The 20,016-nt window shown below is 41.1% G+C and overlaps 1 protein-coding gene across 1 annotated transcript in view; it reads right to left on the bottom strand.

Moving 5' to 3' along the window:
* Positions 1-4,376: 4,376 nt before the first annotated feature.
* Positions 4,377-20,016, bottom strand: part of CBL (Cbl proto-oncogene) — a 75,404-nt gene continuing 59,764 nt past the window's right edge. The window contains exons 10-16 of the mRNA XM_069468824.1: positions 16,445-16,576; positions 15,979-16,356; positions 14,078-14,172; positions 7,266-7,382; positions 6,819-6,916; positions 5,926-6,108; positions 4,377-4,943 (exon numbers count right to left, since the gene is read on the bottom strand). Coding sequence (XP_069324925.1) covers positions 4,657-4,943; positions 5,926-6,108; positions 6,819-6,916; positions 7,266-7,382; positions 14,078-14,172; positions 15,979-16,356; positions 16,445-16,576 — 1,290 coding nt within the window. The 3' untranslated portion in view covers positions 4,377-4,656. The remainder of the gene's footprint in view (positions 4,944-5,925; positions 6,109-6,818; positions 6,917-7,265; positions 7,383-14,077; positions 14,173-15,978; positions 16,357-16,444; positions 16,577-20,016) is intronic.

Here is a 20,016-nt window from a genome sequence, read left to right on the forward strand (position 1 = left end):
GAAGTTTGTTGAAGGATTGGAAAACAAATTCCAAATAGTAAGGGAGATGGTGACAGGTTCCAGAAAGGCAGTAAGGAAACCTGCCCAAAACATGGGGGATCAGGGACACAAGTAGCTCAGTAAAAAGATCAAGGAAGGCACTCGACTGGAAAAGGGACTGTGGGCAGACGCATGGCTACATTTAATGCCCTACTGCACAATTCTTGAGCCAACCAACCCCTCAACCCACTGAAGAGATCCACAACAAGGGCGGGCACCCATGAGCCTTACACCAAGGAGTCTCCCAGACACCATCAAAGCTACAGGAAGATAATAGGGGTTAACAGGAGAGTCTTGGCCTGATTCTAACGAGGATAGCTCTATAAGGAAAGGTAAGTCTACTAAAAAGAGCTGTGAATAGAAATCGCACAATCTTATCAGGAAGAGTTATTTTAGGGTCAAATGCAAATGCTAAGACAGCCCGAGTACAATCCCCCGGCAGCAGTAAACTACAATGTGGTGGCAGGGAAGAACACAGCTAACGTTTCTGGCACATGGTAACCACTCATAAACATTTGCTGAATGAACAAACTGTTACGGCCAGGCCAACAGCAGAATGCTGTTACTCAACAGACAGTGTCATTCCAAGGTCTGAAAGGCCAATGGCAAGAAGGGAGACTTATAGTTTGCGAAGAAGGGCTATAACCTTCTCAATTTTCATGATGTGAGGTAGGAAAATATTCTGCATTAACACCACTGCTGATCACCTACAAAAAGGACTAGATCTTAAAGGGAATATGTAACTGGTCCCTAGTTTTTACAAGCAAGTTTTGTTACAAAAACTCATATGTAAGTTTGCTGTTTGGACCATAAAACACATATTACATTTCTATAGAGGAAACAAATATTTTAAGTATGAAGAACAGCAAACCGCCCCCCCCAAATTTTTTTTTAACCCACAAAACAGCTAAATGATACTAATAAGTACTATCCCACACCTTGGGCCCTAGTGATGAGAGTCTGTAGGGAGAGAAAGAGAACACAGTAGCATGCGCCTATAGTCCCAACTACTTGGGAGGCTGAGGCAGAAGGATCACTTGAACCCAGGAGGTTTGAATCCAGCCTGGGCAACATGGTGAGACCTTGTCTCTAAAAACAAAATTAAAAAATTAAAAAATTGAAATAAAAAAAGAGAAATAGAACAGAAGAGTGGCAGATTACGTAGAGTGAGGGCCAGAGGGAAGAGAGGGCTAGAAGAGAATGATCATCCACAGGTAGAGATCACTATTAATACATAAATATGAACACATACATGCTGAGATGATAAATTGCCTGGCCTGTTATGTAACTACAGGGAGGTATATCATAGAGCCCACAAGTTTCTTCCACTTTAAGAACCCTTTACTTCAGTGGAAGGTGAATGGGAGGGGCAGCTGGCAAAGTCCAGTCCTGGGTGCTGCTTTGCGATGAGGCAGGCAGGCTGTGTAACGCAACCCAGGAAGACAGGGAAAGCAGGAAATGGGGCTGAAAAACATGCCTGATGAATAGGAGAAAAAGGAGAACATCCAAAGTGTGTTTTTTGACTTTATCAATCATTTGTAATTAGGAGGGGGAAAGGGTTTACCCAAAATGGCAAAACTCAAAATAAAGCCTATTCATGAAAGGGCAATTTTGGTTAAATTCAGAGCAGAGCCAAAGAATTGAAAATTGTCATACAAATAGAGAATAAAGAATTGGTTATTGGTGCCTTAGTCAAAGGAAAATGTAAACTTTTGAGAATATCCTCAAAACAACAGCTACGTCAAAACCTTCCTAAGGCTTCCCTGGCAATCTCAGGCATGGACCCAGGGGTGTCCTCAGAGCATCCAGTCAAAGGAAAAACCCTCATGAAATGATCCAAAATCTTGAATGTCCACAGATACACATGTGACAAACCAATGCCTAAGTCCATCACCCATGAACATGCTCAACACCAGGAAATGGAACCTCAGTTTCAGGGCTGACTCCAAGAGCCACCTGGTACTCAGGAAAGGAAAAGATGAAACTGCCTTTAGCCTACACAGTATGGGCAATAATCTCCACGGAAGATTTGGATGCACTGAAAAGGCAAAAGATATGTAGCCAGTGCTTTGTCTTCTTGATAGATCTTCAGCTTATGGGCAACATCTGCAGAGAAAGAAAAATTATAATATGCACAGGTCTGGAAACTGCTGCCATCTTTTCCTAATTCTTTGTCTAGGCCTTCAATATTTAGATAAAGTGCAAAACTGAATGTCACCTCAAATGAAACCCTATACACACAGGCTTTTAGAAGTAGATGATAGTCTACTGCTTCCTACTCACTGTCACTTCCCCCTGCCCCCACTCCACCTCAACCAGGACCTCTGCACCTGATGGTGGGTTCTGCAGTTTTCTTTTCTTTTCTTTTTTTTTTAAAAGAGGGTCTCACTCTGTTGCCTGGGCTGGATAACACATCATAGCTCAATGCAACCTCCAACTCCTGGGCTTCAGCAATCCTCCCGCCTCAGTTCTGCCTGTCTAGTAGCTGTGACTACAGGCTCAGGTAATGTTTTTGTTTTTTGTAGAGACGGGCTCCACTATGCTACCCAGGCTGATCTTGAACTCCTGGCCTCAAGCAATCCTCCTACCTCAGCCTCCCAAAGTGTTGGGATTACAGGCTCACGTGAGCCACCTCACCTGGCCAGTTGTGCTGCTTTCTGCCTGTAGAGGAGACACCAGGTATCCATGCAAATAAATGTGAAGTCCTGTACTGTCTACTCTGGGAATATGAATGGCTCTGAAGCTGGAGGATGAAACCAAAAGATCTAGGAGTAGCTGAATGCCAAGAGAGGAGTTAGAACATGTTGAAACTCCAAAGATGATAAGACTAGAAAGAAAACTGATTGAGGGGGTGGGAGAGTGCTGTCAATTTCTGTCTGGATCTGAAGATGAAAGCATGATTTAGATTCTGAGGAAGGCAGATTTATCAAAGGGCAGGCTTGCTTCTGACGTGGAAGAAGGTTACACATTGCTAGGGAAGTCAGCAAAAGGCTCTGGACAGAGAACTAACCAAACTCAAGGGATCATTTATTAGTATCTAAAGTAACTGACTAATCGGTTCTCCACACTGGACTCTAAATCTTCTTTATGAACTTGCAATTACACAAAATGCCAGCCTTTTCCCATATTGTCTTTGACTACAGTGAAGTAATTTATTCACTGAATGATGTCTAATTACCGTGAAGAACACAGTAATTAAAGAGAGTATACAGGACCTACGGTGAAGACGAAAGGGGAAGTAAAGGAGGAAGGAGGCATTACGTCCTCAAAGCCACAGGCACAAAAGAAAACCAAGTCACTGGGTGGCACCAATGTAGAAAACGTGCTAATTACCAGCAAAATGCTGTGTTACCATGTGTGTTATCCCTATTCCATAAAGGGCAAGGAAAAAAAATCATTTCTGAAAATCTAACCTGGCTCATTTTCAAAGGAAGACACCCTATACACTAAAATTAATTTGCTGGGAAGAAAAAAATGAATAGACAAATCCTTACTATCTGTTTTATGCATTTAAATAGCATGTGAATGAAGCTTCCAAATAACTTCATGGTATTTGGGCCAGAAAGTCATCCTGGAAACAAATGTTCTTCCCTTCCCATTAAGTAGAAAGACTCATGACCTACATCAGAACACATACCTGGCACCAAGGCAACATACTCCCACAGACTATTTTCTGGGGAGGGCATGGAATGTATTTGAAGGCCTCTATCTCAAATCAGGCATTATGTAATTAGGATAATTAAAACATCTTAACAAATTCAACGTTCTATAGAAACAGCGCTTTGGAGTGACCAGTGTTAGCTCCTAGTATCAAACATGACTATAACAATACAGCAACAGTACTTTTCCTCCCACCTATCTACCAAACAAACCAACACATCACACATAATGAAGAACATCCCATAAGCTCCTTAGCCTCAGTAAGGCTGGTCATAGCAAGCCCACTGCCAATGACAGAACACCTAGGAGGAAGAGGAGGAGGAAGAGGAGGAGGAAGGAGCTGATAGGGGAAAGAACAGAGGGAGGGTGTTCTAAAAATGTAAGACTTTAGCTATGCACAGGATAATCTAAGCCGAAGGGGAGTGTTGAAGTGGTAACACACACTAGGGTTGGGCATAATACCACAGTAGATGGAAGTCTTTAAAAGATTCCTTCCTAAACCTCTTGTGCTAATTCCCTGCCTGGGATTAACACACACAGCAGGTTAATCCTATAATCACAAGGACATACACAACCACAGGCAGACAGACAGACACATGGCCACATCTTTAACCCAGGAAGTCTTAAGTCCTCAATTAGGATTTACAGCACAATACTTATTCTACGGCTTTCTGGACTGTTCCCCAGGTAGACTACCATGTAACAAAATCCACACCTTCTCTCAGTGGGGACTGAAGGACACCCTCAAATGCACTCTCAAGACCTATAAAATAATAAAACGTACTAGCTGCTCCATTTTCATTCCATTGCTTTGAAATCTTGGAACCACAGATGCGATATCCCACAGAGAGGGCAAGACTTCACTGTGAAGTCTCCAAAGGAACCCCTGCCCTTCCAGGTGCTACGAAAGAGCTCCCAGCTCACCGGTCCGCTAAAGCTGCAGCAGGAGGTAGTGTGCTAGGTGGCTACGTGGGCAGGAGAAGAAATTGAAACAAATTCCCGGAGGATGTTTTTGGCCATCTCGATGTTGTTGTGGGCAATGACCAAAGCTTTCTGAATGTCCTGGTAGGAGTAGCCCTGGCTCATTAGGTTCTCGATCTCACTGGAGAGCTGCGGCGAGGCGGCGGCGGCAGAGGCAGCAGCACCGCCACCCTGCTGACAGCTCCCAGCTTTCCGTTCAGAGTTGATTCTCCGAGGGAAAGGTTTAGGGGGCCTCTCGGGAACTTGGGAGCCCTCAGTGAAGTCTAGAAGAAATAAGAAAGAAAATATTTGCAAATCTGGGGTGAAATCCTCATTTAATGGCAGTAATAACAACAATGTGCTAATATCAAGATGTTATTGACCTCCCGTCAACTGGGTGCCTGTGCTCTTCAGTCACAAGGCCAGGTTTTACAGCTTCAAGGGTTTAGGATATAGCCTCCCCTGCTTATCACAGTAGAACAACCTTCTAAATATAATATGCATCTGTTCTACTAACAATAACCATTGGTTTCACAAGCACATAACATCTGCATCATGTTTTGCACTTAGCAACAAGTTTCCACACACATAATTGTCTAGATTATTAACAAAAAAATTCTGAAGGGACCAGGGAAGATACTAAACTTTGCTTTCTACAAATAAGGAAAAAGACAGAAATAAGCCTAAGTTGTAGTGAAGAACATTAGCCAAGGCTGGGTGGGGATCACCACCCGTCTGGGCAACGGGATGCTGCATATCTTTTCCACCAGCTGTCCTGAAGGCTGTCTTCAATTTCCAAAGTGACAGCAACTCTGGCTGCTGCCCTACCAGGCAGCCACAGGTGCAAGGAGAACACAGCCCCCAGTAGTCAAGGCCCAATTCTAGCTGGCTCCAGGCCCGTGCAGCATGTGTTCCAGAGCCAGCAAGCCTCCTTTCCAATGGAATGGGGCCCAGGAAAAAGGAATGTGTGTTCTGAACCCTCAAGCTTAATTACCACTGTCATAGGCACACTCAGAAGAGCTATAAATCCTACCCACCCCAAGCACAGGAGGAGCCATATAGTTGAAGTAACAACCTCATTTCTAAGTCTGCAAAACCCTGAAAAGTTTGACTAATTTAACTTCCTAATTGGGGACTTTCCTCCCATTTACACATAATATTTAGTCTACTACTTCCACCTATGGACTTATTGTTGCAGGGAAGGTCATCTCTGTTTCATTGTAAATTAGGAGACACACAGCCACTCAGGACAAACCCCAGACTCACTTGTTGTGGGATCACCATCCAGAGACAACCAGCCAAAGGAGGAGCTGGCATTAGAGATATCTGAGAGAGTGCGGCGAGCCAGCACTGCCGGCACAGGTGGCTTAGGGACATCATACCCATCGTCCTCATTTTCTGATTCCTCAGGGCCAGTGCTGGCATGGGCTGCAGCCAAATTCCCTTCACCTGGAGAAAAGTTTGCAAAGTTATCTTCTTCTTCTGACACACTTCATCTTCTAACACACGTCAATATAGGGGTATCCATTTATTCCTACATGTATATAATCATTTACTTCATTTAACAGTTACTGAATGTCTACTGTGGGCCAAATACCATGTGAGGCTCTGTGGATAGAGATACAAGAAATAGGAATAAAATCTGTACCAATCCTGCAGCTCTTTTTTTTTGAACATGTCAAAGGTTATCGGGCCAAGGTTAATAGCCACTGATGCCAAAGACTCAAATGCCATTTTATAGCATTCATCCAACACTTCTAGATACACTTCACCTTGGCTGATCAGCAAAGGACCCTGTGAGTGCAAGTTTCCTGAACTTCCAACTTGGTAAGCTAGTTAGCATGGGAATTGAGTGTTTACCACCCCCACACAAAAGAATTTCATCAATGCAATGAGAATACGAGGAAGATGCCAGCACTGCAGGTCCAGGCCATACAACAGAAATGTCTCCAGGCCCTGGAAAGACTGAAAAGTACAAAAGGAACTAGCTGTGTGAACAGAAATTAAAAGACAGGAGGGGGCTTTACTGTCCATGGATCACTGATATTTTGCCAAAGAAGATTATTAAAAAGAATTTTCTGCTTAGATCATTAGCCAAATATTACAGGCTCGTTCCTATGCACATCCACAATTTTTAAGGTGGTAGAGTGACTACTTACCAGAGGTGCTGTTCTCGGTGACGGGTGGCACCTGGGACTGAATATTATACATTGCTTCATATGTACAGCTATCAATCTGCTGGTCACAATCACATGCTCTGAACCGGAAGGAAAGTGCCATAATGATCTTCAGGAACAGAACTCTGTTATCTACAAACTCATTAAGACTCATCTTCTCCTTCTGCCAGTATCACTAATAAATGCCCTGACATCGACTCTTGTGATGAGTTATAGATGTGTGTGTATTTGAGGTTACTGTGATGCGGAGAAAACGTAAGTGGAACTGCTTACAGCTATGAGGGGCTTAAACATTAGAAGCCAGATTTACCTTTCTGCTTTAATCTGGCTGAATAACACTATGTGCAGGTAGCAAGCCAAGCAGGTGAGGGATGTTAACTGAACTACCCACATAAAGCTATGTGGCCCAAAACAGTGTTGTGAACATACCGTGAACTCTGGGTTGTGTCGGGAGGCCGGAGAGGCCTAGAGGAGGGAGTCATATACTCTGTGTCCTCCTCATTCTCACACTGCTCCCCAGGCGGCAGTTTTGGCACGGGAAGAGGTCTGGAAGAATGAAGAATAAAAACAAGAAAAAAGAATTAACAAGCTGTAAAACTTTTAAGTATGAAGTAAGTGGCTTCAAAATAGACACAACTTAAATTTGACAGAGCAAAATACATGCCACCTAGGGAACTACTATTTCTACTGACTTAGGTCATTAGTAAAAAGCACACTAACCAAAAATTTCACTTTCAGACGACAAAGGTGTGGCCGTTACGCTTGAGATGTGTTACACTGGGATGGGTGCCGATACCAGATAGTCCCAATCCCCAAATACGTTTCATTACAGAGTTCCAGTCCTAGAGCCAGTACCCCAGTTTTTTCCCCCAATAGGTATGAAATAACAAACAGCAGTTAGCTTTCTGAAAATATGATAGATATGTATATTTAAATTCTAATATCTACCTATGGCTTAAAGGAATACATAGCTTGTCAAGAGTTTTCTCAAACTCCTCGTTTTATATAAGAAAAATCTAAAATAGAGATAGAGTGAAGTTAGCATCAATTCTGAGCCTCAATTCCAGATCTTCTGACTCCCACTTCAGGGATATTGCCATTATACTCATACATAAACTTTCACCCCGAAGCTTTTGAAACATAACTTCTGCTAACCCAGCCCCTGAAATGAGACAAAAAAAAAACCCCACCAACCAATTGTATAAGAAAAACATACATACACAGAATTGTTTCTTGGAGTGTGAATTTATGAGTGTTTTTCCTCTCATCCTCTTTAAACCTTTTTTTGCATACTTAGATATACTACAACAAATGTCTTACATTTATCTGTGTTTACTTAATATTTAGTTTTCCTAATTATAAAAAACAAATACCATAAAACACTTCAGTGCTACAGAAACTTAACATAGAACATGACAGTCCCCTATAATCTCGCTTGTGATTTTTTTCTTATGTCTACATATTAGTTTTATCATTAAAAAAGTACCCATTTGTATGCTTTGTTAAAATTCAGCAAATATTCACTAAGATCTGTGCAATGCATGTTGAATTTCTGAGGCAGAGGCATATTAGTATGTACAGTTTGCTTTGAGATTCATCAGAAAGAAGTAGAGATAAACGTGATAACACAAGTATAAAATGCTAATAGTAGAATCCAGGTGGTTAGTATATGATGTTTGCTGTCAAATTCTTTCACATTTACTCTGTAATTGCAATTTTTCACAATAAAATGTTGGTGAGGGGAATGATCCAGGAAGCATTAAGGATAAGGAAAGGAAAACAAAAAACACATCAAGTATCAGTAAAGGTGTAGGGAAGTAAACAGGTACTCTCTCATATAGCTGTAAAAGTAAGAAACTAATATAACTTTTCTGGTATGTAATTCAACAAAAGTACTTAACCAAACATGCATACCCTTGGTCCCAGAAATTCCATTTCTAAGAATTTTCTCCTAGAAAACAATCAAGAATATTCACTATGGCATTATTATAACACTGAAAAAATAGGCAACAGCCTAAATATCGAATAACAGTGTACCAAATAAATAAACTTTGAACCACACATATAGCAATACATCTGGAGTCAACTATGTCCCTTAGTGCTTTTGAGCTTCCAAACAGGAGCCCCAGAGGCCGCTTCTACCACAATCGGTCTGTTCTCACCTATGTGACAAACTGGGGTTCCATCTAACTAAGTTACACTGCTTTATAATCATTTGAAATAATCTGAAAATCATTGTGGTAGAATATGTAATAACATGCAAAGATTTTCAAGATATTCCTAGTGAAAAACAGCATTAACAATGTGATTTCATACAAGAAAGAATGGCAATGAACATGTATCAAATTGGTAACAACTGTCTGGTTCCAGGTAGTAAGATTATAGATGATGTTTATTTCTTCAGTGTTGCTTATCTGCATTTTCTAAATTTTCTTTAATTACCATGAATTACTTTTGTAAAGAGAAATGGGTCATAAAAAAGAAGAATACATTAATTGAGTCCCACATTAGGGGTTCTGAACTTGGGCTGAGGGAGAGTGCTATGGTTTGAATGTGTCCCCCAAATTTTATGTGTTGGAAACTTAATCCTCAAATTTATATGTTGCTGGTATTTGGAGGTGGGCCCTTTGCGAGGTAATTAGGATTAGACAGAGTCATCAATGTGGGGCCCCCATGATTGGACCAGTGGCTTTATAAGAAGAAGAGAGACCTGAGCAGGCATGCTCTTGCCCTCTTTACCATATGACACCTCCTGCCATGTTATAATGCAACAGGAAGGCCCTCATTGGACGCTGGCACCATACTCCTGGACTGCCCAGCCTTCAGAACTGTGAGCTAAGTAATTTCTGTTCTTCATAAATTACCTAATCTCAAGTACTCAGTTGTAACAACAGAAAATGGACTAGAACTTTAGGGTACCATGACAGCCAAAGTGCAAGGGGCCAAAAATTCTAGAAGGAACAGCAGAGAAGTAGGCCTGAAATTCTGCCTGCAATTTTCCCTAGAACTATTGCTAATCTCTGAACTATCCATGTATGGGGCCAGTTTCTGAGAAACTCAACAGAAAGTAGTAACTGAGAAGCTGAACAGATTATTCTGGTTGTCTTGCCAAGCTAGAGACAGAGTGGGAGTTATCAGACATAGCCTTTAAAATAATTATAATTTGTATGTTTAATAAAAAAGGAGAATGGAGAATTTTAATGAGAGAACTGGAATCAATAAATTTTTAGAATCACACAGAAACTCTAGAACTTAAGAATACAATACAGTCAGTTTCCAGCTTACAATTTTTTGGCTTCGTGGTACAAAAGCAATATGTACTCAGTATAATCCTCCACTTACGATGGCTTTATGTCTGGATAAACCCATTGTAAATTGAAAATATCATGAGTCAAAAACACACCTTTTAACTCATGTATTGGGATGCAGCCCTATGGTAGTTTTTTGTTTTTTTGTTTTTTTTTTTAGACAGAGTCTCGCTCTGTTGCCCGGGCTAGAGTGCTGTGGCATCAGCCTAGCTCACAGCAACCTCAAACTCCTGGGCTCAAGTGATCCTTCTGCCTCAGCCTCCCGAGTAGCTGGGACTACAGGAATGCGCCACCATGCCCGGCTAATTTTTTCTATATATATTTTTAGTTGGCCAGATAATTTCTTTCTATTTTTAGTAGAGACGGGGTCTCGCTCTTGCTCAGGCTGGTCTCGAACTCCTGACCTCGAGCGATCCGCCCACCTCAGCCTCCCAGAGTGCTAGGATTACACGCGTGAGTCACCACGCCCGGCCTCCTATGGTAAGTTGAGGAGTTTCTGTACCTAAAAATAAAAACTCAATAGATGGATATAGGGCAGGTGAGAAACACCAAAAGAAGATTAAGGAACTGGAATATAATAGAAACTATTCAGATTAAAGTACATAGAGAATAAAGAAAGGAAAATACAGACATGGAGAATAAGAGCTATAGGATACATAGCGAAAAGCTCTAATATTCAGAACATTGTAGTCCCAGAAGAAGAGAGGAAAGAGAGACTGCACTGATAATCAGTCTATTTTAAGAAATATTGGATGAGAATTTTCCAAAACTGATTAAAAAAAATCAAGGCACAAATTCAGTAAACTCTACAAACCTTAAGAAGGATAAATAAAAGGAAAACCACAAAAGAACATTATAGCAAAACTGCTGGGAACCACAGAAAAAGAAGTCTTCTAAGTAGCCAAAAAAACAAACATTACTGTTAAAGAAGCAACCTTAAGAGTGAGAGCTAATTTCACAACAGAAACAATGGAAGCAAGAAAACAGTGGAATGATATTTTTAAAGTGCTAAAAGAAAATAACTCCAGTTCAGAATACTGTACCCAGTGAAAATATCTTTTAAAAAAAGAAAGAGAAGTAAAGATATTTTCATTCAAACAAATGTAAGTCCATTGATAGAAGATACACTAAACATACACACGCACACATACACGCTAAAGGATATTCTTTAGGCAGTTGGAAAAAGATTCCAGATGGCAAAGCAGGAAGAAATGGGTAGCACCGGAGGATAAATCTTTGGGAAATTATAATAATATGTCCAGGAAGTGTTAATAAGTGCCAGATTAAAGTATACTCTAACAAGTCAAAGGTGCATGTTGGAATCTCTAGGATCACTATTAAAAGAATAATAGGGGCCGGGCGTGGTGGCTCACGCCTGTAATCCTAGCACTCTGGGAGGCTGAGGTGGGCGGATCGTTTGAGCTCAGGAGTTCGAGACCAGCCTGAGGAAGAGCGAGACCCCATCTCTACTAAAAATAGAAAGAAATTATATGGACAGCTAAAAATATATATAGAAAAAATTAGCCGGGCATGGTGGTGCATGCCTGTAGTCCCAGCTACTCGGGAGGCTGAGACAGGAGGATCCCTTGAGCTCAGGAGTTTGAGGTTGCTGTGAGCTAGGCTGACGCCACGGCACTCACTCTAGCCTGGGCAACAGAGTGAGACTTTGTCTCAGAAAAAAAAAAAAAAAAGAATAATAGGAGGGGGTGAAATGGTATAATAAAAAATACTTTAATCCAAAGGAAAGCAAAAAAAAAAAAAAGGAGAAAAAAAATGAACCAAGAAATGAATGGAAAAATGTGGAAAAGAATTAGACCAAATACTCCAATTATTTTAAGGAAAGACTACCAGAGTGGATTTAAGAAAAAAACCAAAACAAAAACCAAGGGCAGGTGAGTGGCTCACACCTGTTATCCCAGCACTTTGGGAGGCCGAGGTGGGAGGACTGATTGAGGCCAGGAGTTTGACAGCTGCCTGAGCAACGACAACAACAAAAAGCAAAACATCAGCCAGGTGTGGCAGTGCGCACCTGTAGTCCTAGATACTCGGGAGGCTGAGGGAGGAGAATCATTGATACCAGGAGTTCAAGGTTACAAGTGAGCTATGATTGTGCAACTGTACTCCAGCCTGGGTGACAGAGCAAGACTTTGTCTCAAAAAAGACCAAAAAAAAAAGACACCCCCCCACCGCCAAACCCAACAAGTATATACTGAGAGACATACCTTAAATATAAGGGAAAAGAAAAGTTGACAGTATGCAAATACTGACTAAAAGACAGCTGATGCAGCCATTTTAATATAGGACAAAGCAGACGAAAGGCAGGCAAGAAGTGAAACTACAGAGTAAAATGGGATATTTCATGATAATAAAAACTCTTACCATTACTTAATACCAGTAATTCTAAATGTCTGTGTAACCTAATTACACACGCTAAATACACATAAAACACAAATGAACAGAACTCAAAGGAAAAAAGAGAAACCCACAGTTATGGGTGGAGTACTTAACATACTCCTCTATCTGATAGAATAGGTAGATTTTAAAAAATCAGGGAGATGGAAGATACAACACAATTAATAAACTTGACCTCACTGACATATATAGAATGCTATACCAAACAAATGCAAAATACACACTCTTATGAAATGAAGGTGGCACATACTACTAGATTTTACCATAAACTAGTCTATAAAGAATACGGTTTCTGATCACAATTGGAATGAAGCCTAAAAGCAGAAAGATAACTAGAAAATCTTCAAATGTGTGAAAATCAGGCAACACTCAAGTAACTCATGAATCAAAGATGAAATCACAAATGGAAAAAGCATGTTTTGAAACGAATGATTATTGAAAATATGACATACCAAAATTTGAGGAATACAGTTAAACATCTGTTATGCACCAAATGTTTGTGTCCCTTCCCCACCCCCACCCCCAAATCCATATAATTAAAGCTCTAACCTCCAGTGTGGCTATACAGCTGACCCTTGAGCAGCACAGGTTTGAACGCATGGATCCACTTTATGTGAATTTTTTTCAATGAACAAAGTCAGCCCTCTGTATCCATGGGTTCCATATCAGTAACCAAATGCAGATAGAAAATACGGTATTCCCAGGATGCAAACCCGAGCACAGGGTGGGCCAAATTTTCACATATGCTGGTTCCACAGGGCTGACTTCAGGATTATGTGTGGATTTTGGTACACGAGGGAGTTCTGAAACCAATCCCCTGAATATACTGAGAGGTGACTATATTTGGAGATGGAGCCCCTAAGGAGGTAATTAAGGATGGGACCCCGATCTCATAGGATTAGTGTCCTTATAAGCAGAGACCCCAGACAGCTTGTGAGCATGCTCACTCTCTCCCTCTCTCTCTCCCCGTGCACACGCACCAAGGAAGACCATATAAGGAAGGACTTAGTTCGGGGAGAAGGCAGGAAGAGAGACCCCACCAGAAACCAACCAGGAGGGTACCCTAATCTCAGACTTCTCCAGCCTCCAGAACTGTGAGAAAATATATTTCCACAAGTTAAACCAACCAATCTGTGGTATTTCGTTAAGGCAGACTGCATCCATCTTATGAAGCTAGAAAAACAGCAAATTAAATACAGAAAGCTGGAAGAATAAAGAGCAACGAAACAGAAAGTAGAGACCCAATACGAATTAAACAACAACAAAACCAAATTTGCTTCTTGGAAAAGATTAGTAAAATTGACAAGCCCCAGCCAAACCAATCTGTATACATCTACACGAAGAAAGAATGGAAGCAAATATTCCAAAACATAAAATATGATCACTTCTACATGACGCACGCAAATAGAGATCAATTTTTATTTTCTTCTTTATGCTTCTCTGGGTTTTCTAAATTTTCTCTCAGTAAGCTGTTTACAAGTACCAACTCCACTGTATGAAATACAGCTTTAGTAAACTTACCTGGCAGCCAGAGAGTAAATGGCATTGGCAGATGAGGAAGGTTTGATTTTGGGGTGCTCACACTCTGGACCTGCTAATGGACTGCTACTGATATTCTGGAAAGTAAAGAAAGTGTTGAAAAAGAACCTCCTTGTCACAGCTAGGTATCTCCTCTCACTTACTGGACCTTTTCAAAATGAGAACAGTAAGAGAGACAAACCTCACTCTCAATGCCATGCCTAGGGGTTATCATATCTGGTAAAAGCAAAGTTGCTTTCAAGCTCTGAAGAACGTTCAAATTGTAAGAGTTAGGGAGACAGAGATCTAGAAAGAGCCAGGGAAATTGTTTTTTGTGTTTAATTCCAGAAAGATTTGAGTAAACTTGCTGCCTACATAAATACCATTTCTAACTTAAATAATCTATACCCAAACACAAAATGGTCATTCTAAATTGATGACACCAGAAAGTCAAGCCTAATCTACTCTCACTAATAAAATGCCCATCACACAGATGCTACTTAAATATTACCCTCCCCTTTTCCCTGCAGCCAAGAAACATGCCATTCATTCAAGCACTGTAATACTTCAGCATCACCCTTCCCATTCCATCTCCTTAGATTTCCAAACTACCTACTTGCCAATTCTTCCATCAGTTGTTCATGTCAAATTCAACACGTACCTAGTTAGCCAGGTTTGAAACCTCAGGAGTTCTGCACATGTGTGGGGGCGCACATGTGCATCTGTGAGATTTCTCATCTTTTTTCCTGCCCACTGACTACTTTCAAGCCTTAAGTCTTTGTTTCACATTCTCTGAAGACTTCTACCTAATCTGGCTGCCCATTCTGCTCAGAGACAATGTTTCTCCCTCTTGCTCCTGTCTCTCTCAAGCTCACAAGCTCACTTACTTTCCCTTTGACTTTCCCAAGTAGTAAAGCTGAGAGATCGTTTTTCAATCTATTTTCTTTCCAATGTATCCTGCAACTACTAAAAGAGTCATCTCTTTAATCCATTGTTTTGGTCATATCACTCCACTAATTTAAAATCTTCAAATGCTCCTCATTTCCTACCATATAAATTTGAATTCTTTTTTTTTTTTTTTTTTGAGACAAAGTCTCACTCTGTTGCCTGGGCTAGAGTGCCATGGTGTTAGCCTAGCTCACAGCAACCTCCAACTCCTGGACTTACGCGATCCTCCTGCCTCAGCCTCCCGAGTAGCTGGGACTACGGGCATGCGCCATCATGGCCAGCTAATTTTTTCTATATACTTTTAGCTGTCCAGATCATTTCTTTCTATTTTTTAGTAGAGACGAGGTCTCACTCTTGCTCGGGCTGGTCTTGAACTCCTGAGCTCAAAGGATCCGCCCACCTCGGCCTCCCAGAGTGCTAGGATTACAGGCGTGAGCCACCACGCCCGGCCTAAATTTGAATTCTTTAGGGAAGTGGTATTCAGTCCTCTAATCTGTTGTTTATGTTCCTCTCTAGCCCTTTCTCCTACTCTGAGAAAGAAAATTTCTGCTCTACTCAGATTAACCTACTTGTCATTCCACAAATACACTTTAAGCATTGCTATCATTGTGGCTCTTATCTTAAAACTACATCCACTTTCCAAAGAGTACTGCAGATCCAGATGCCATTCTTTCTATAAAGTCTTTTTGATTGCTGCATCTGGGAATAATCTCTCCTTTCTCTAAAACTTAAGCATTTTCTAGCTATATTACACATGGCATTTATAAAAGGACATTTACTGCAATATTTACAAACTGCCTCCTCTGCTTTGTTAACATATATACTTCTTGAGGGTAGGGATTATGTTATATTATCTCTGAATTCTGTACAAAACCTATCACAAAGCTTTGGCCCATAAAATGCCACCCATAAATATTTGTTAATAAGCTAAATAATTTCAAAAAATTAGGACTCACCATGGAGGTATCCAGACTGAACGTGCTCCCAAGCCTAGGCACATCTGCTCTGGACTCCATTTGCGAAGGCAATGAAAATGGAAGTGAGTGTCGGTTGGTTAATTCTCTTCCCGTCCAGGGGTCACTGGGACTTGGGGCAGCTACTGGTACTTTGGGGATTGGCCGGGACAGCCAGGAGTCCCCAACACGACTAGAGGGGACAGGGGGCAGTTTGTCTCTGGATGGACAATCGCCTGGTGTACAAGGCAGGGGCCGTCTCTGAGGCCGGTTTTCTGCTCCAACAGAGTAAGGCCGGTCTGGAGGGGGTGGTGGCGGAAGATCTCGAAGCGTAGGCGGTACTGGCAATGGTTTGTCTTTATGAAGGGAGCCAGAAGCAGCCTGTGGAAGCACGATGGAAACAAATCAATCAAAACCCACTAATGCACAACAAAGACTCAGAATGCTGCAGAAATGGATAATGCTTTACCTTAGAAGCAGTTCCAAGACCAGGAGCACTTGAAGGAACAGATACTCGCTGCTGCAGAAGGTCAAGTCGTGGTGGCACTGGAGGAAGGGAAGCTTGTGGGGCCATGGAGAATGGAGAAGGAGGCCTTTCCACCTAGAACAAATAAAATTTCTTAACAGCTTACTCTTGCTTGGGGAAATGGCGTCTATCAATTTCTAAAGCTCTAGATGGCAAATATCATGTGAATATTGAATGGGCCAGATGTAGGCTTGGGGTCACAAAATACCTCTTTAAAAATTTAGTAACTCCAGAGATTGTAGCACTTCCTGAATTATTTTTCTGTCACCAAAAGAGGGCACTCTCAGTCACAGAAATATCACGCAGATGGCAAGATACAGGCAAATCTAGAAATGGCAGTGCTACAAAAAGCTACCTAGCTTACAATTAAAAAAATTACTAAAATTTTCTACCTCCTCTTCTCTGGAAAAAGAAAAAAATATTTTCAAGATTAAAGATTGAAGCTCATATAAAAAAAGAGGGCAGACATTAACCTCTCAACAAAGTACCTGGGAAAATAACACCTAAGGAGCAGAATAAGGAAAGAGATCAAAGATGAGAAATTCTCTCTGGGTTATTATAAGAAAAAAATGAGATTCGTAAGAGGAAAATGGTCAAATACACCACAGTAAGGCGTCTTGAGTTCTTCCAAAGAAATAAGTTATTTCAATTCAGTAATTAAAAGGGTTTAATATTGTCTATCAAGTTGAGTTCTAAAAATTGAGGTGCCAAATGAGAAGAAACAATACATGTGTAACCTTTTCCATTTTCCCTGCCCACAGCAGGGTGAAAAGTTTGCCAAAGTAAGCTGTCAGGAGAGAGAGAATAATCCACATAAAATGCCACTCTGTATCTGCATTCCCCAACTGAAGCAACGCTGATGGGATAAAGGCAAATACATATTATAAGCACTTATGCAAGATGACAGAAACTACCCACCCCCATACTTAGTCCTGTTATTAGTGCTGGGTGGTGAATAGGGAAAAGAAAGCCCTCATCTGTAGCTACTTGCTTTTCACTCATGCTTAAGGAAATGGGCTCCACATCAGGGATAATGCAGCACGCGCAGCTAAACATCTCAATGCAGCTAAACATCTCAATTACGAACGTCAGAAGTTAGTAGTCACGTTCCCACTTCATCATCAATGTCTATCTAGTCGCTGTATCCTGATGATTTTCCCTAAAAGAATCTCATTTCCATACCTTCCTTTTCATTCTACTCACCAACCTCAAACCTAATTTATTAAAACAAATTTCTAGTGATCCTCCCAACTTGCAGTTTATCTCACCAAATCCTTCTGCTTAAAACTATCAGCTTAGCCATCCTTAAACACTCACCAACTCAAAAACCATAAGTATTAAATAACTCCCAACTTCCCCTATCGAAAAATCTTTCTCCTTCCTGGCTTCCACAGGTCCTTCTAATTTATCTCTGTGACCAACAGCATTTGCCACAACTCCCTAAAGGGCAATGCTGCTGCGTCTCCCAGCGTTTCCTGCATCTGCTGGGATCATCCTGACCGCCAAGCCTTTATTCAAGTCATTTCCCTGATCTGGAAGGCCCTCTCTGCCCACCATCCCTCTCTTTCATTCCTTAAGTGCAGAGGGTTGAGCTAATCAGATTCTTTTTTTTTAAATTTTATTATGATAGGTACATAATAGTTTTATATCTTTATAAGGTAGCTAATCATATTCTTTAATTCATGGCTCAACAGCGTAACTGAACCCTGCAATGTTCTTTTATCACAACATACGAAAAAGAAATTATTAAAGAAAAAGAACATTTGCAAGACCTAAGGGACATACCCCTGTGGTCCCCACCCCCCGGGCTGCAGACTGGTACCGGTCCTTCCGAACCAGGCCGCACAGCAGGAGGTGAGCAGCAAGGCAGCGAGTGAAGCTCCATCTGTATTTTACAGCCGCTCCCCATTGCTCACATGAGCTCCGCTTCCTGTCTGATCAGCAGGGGCATTAGCTTTTCATAGGAGCACGAACCCTACTGTAAACTGTGCATGCGAGGGATCTAGGTTTCACGCTCCTTCTAAGAATCCAATGCCTGATGATCTGAGGTGGAGCTGAGGCGGTGATGCTAGTGCTGGGGAGCAGCTGCAAATGCAGATTATCATTAGCAGAGAGGTCTGACTACACAATAAATGTAATGCACTCGAATCATCCTGAAACCATATTGCCCCCCATCCCCCACCAGGTCCATGGAAAAATTGTCTTCCATGAAACCAGTCCCTGGGGCCAAAAAGGTTGGGGACCACTGGTGTACCTGGTTCAAGGAAGGAAAAGAAGCCCATAACAAACCAACCAAAAATACTCTTAAATTTTCCAGCAAATCAACAACAGAGAAAATACCCTGAAAGCTTCTGGGAATAGAGGGAAAGGGGGCACCAAAGAGTAAAAAATACACTAGAAGCTAGACATCAGTGAAGCCTTAATTTAGGGCTATTTTTCAACCCTGAATTCTGTAACTAGTCAACTCACATTTGAGGACTGAATAAAGGCATTTTAAGAGATCAGAAGTCTAAAAAAGTTTACCTCTCACTTTTTCACAGAAAGCTATTTTTGAAGACATATTCTTCCCAAACAAGGAAGTAAAGCAAGAAAGAGGAAAACACGGGAGCCAAGAAACAGGCACTCCAACAGGGACAGGCAATGAAGTCCCATGAGGATGGCAAGGGAGACCTCAGGGTGACAGGGACCACAGCACAGAGAATAACCAGTCCAGATAGGAGTTGAACACAGACTACTCCTAAATAACACTAGCTACTATATTAATGTGGTGTATTAACAGATTTTATTTCATAGAAGATTATACTGAGAGGATGTTTGAAAGCACAGTATGACTTGGTTGTGACAAGTACAAACTATAAACTAAGAAAATAAAAATAATTACTTCAGGAAAAGCAGAAGGTCGTATAGGAAAGCAAAAGTAATTACAGTAATTACTTGGTACATTAGGGAGCAAAATCATTTAAATGCTCAACACTGATTTAGTCAAAAAATATTCACCTAACGATAGTGAAAGGATATGGAGTAGGAAGGAAGGAGATATCATAAGAGATCTAAATCCTCTTCTACAACATCTGCGATAAACACATCAAGAATCAAGAAGAAGCAGTACCAGCATATGGTTTAGAAACACCGAGGTAGGAAAATCTGAACAAGAGTATAGAGAAGAGCTGGAAGGGGCAGAGGCAGGGAACCAATGTTTTTGTAAGCCTTTTAAGAATTCTTTTATGTCTTCCAACTGGCAGGAAAAAAAAAAAAAAGAAGAAGAAGAAAAGAAATTAAAAAAAAATTCTTTTAAACTCAAAAAAAAAAAATCCATGTCCATTTATCACTTGGATTTTTTTAAAAGTATGTTCACTCTATTAAAAACAAATCAAGGCTGGGCATGGTGGCTCACACCTGTAATCCTAGCACTCCGGGAGGCCAAGGCAAGAGGATAGCTTGAGCTCAGGAGTTCGAGACCAGTCTGAGCAAGAGCGAGATCCCATTTCTACTTTTTCTATTTAAAAATAGAAAAA

The sequence above is a fragment of the Eulemur rufifrons genome, chromosome 6 (genome assembly GCF_041146395.1).
Source record: "Eulemur rufifrons isolate Redbay chromosome 6, OSU_ERuf_1, whole genome shotgun sequence".
Taxonomy (NCBI): Eukaryota; Metazoa; Chordata; class Mammalia; order Primates; family Lemuridae; genus Eulemur; species Eulemur rufifrons.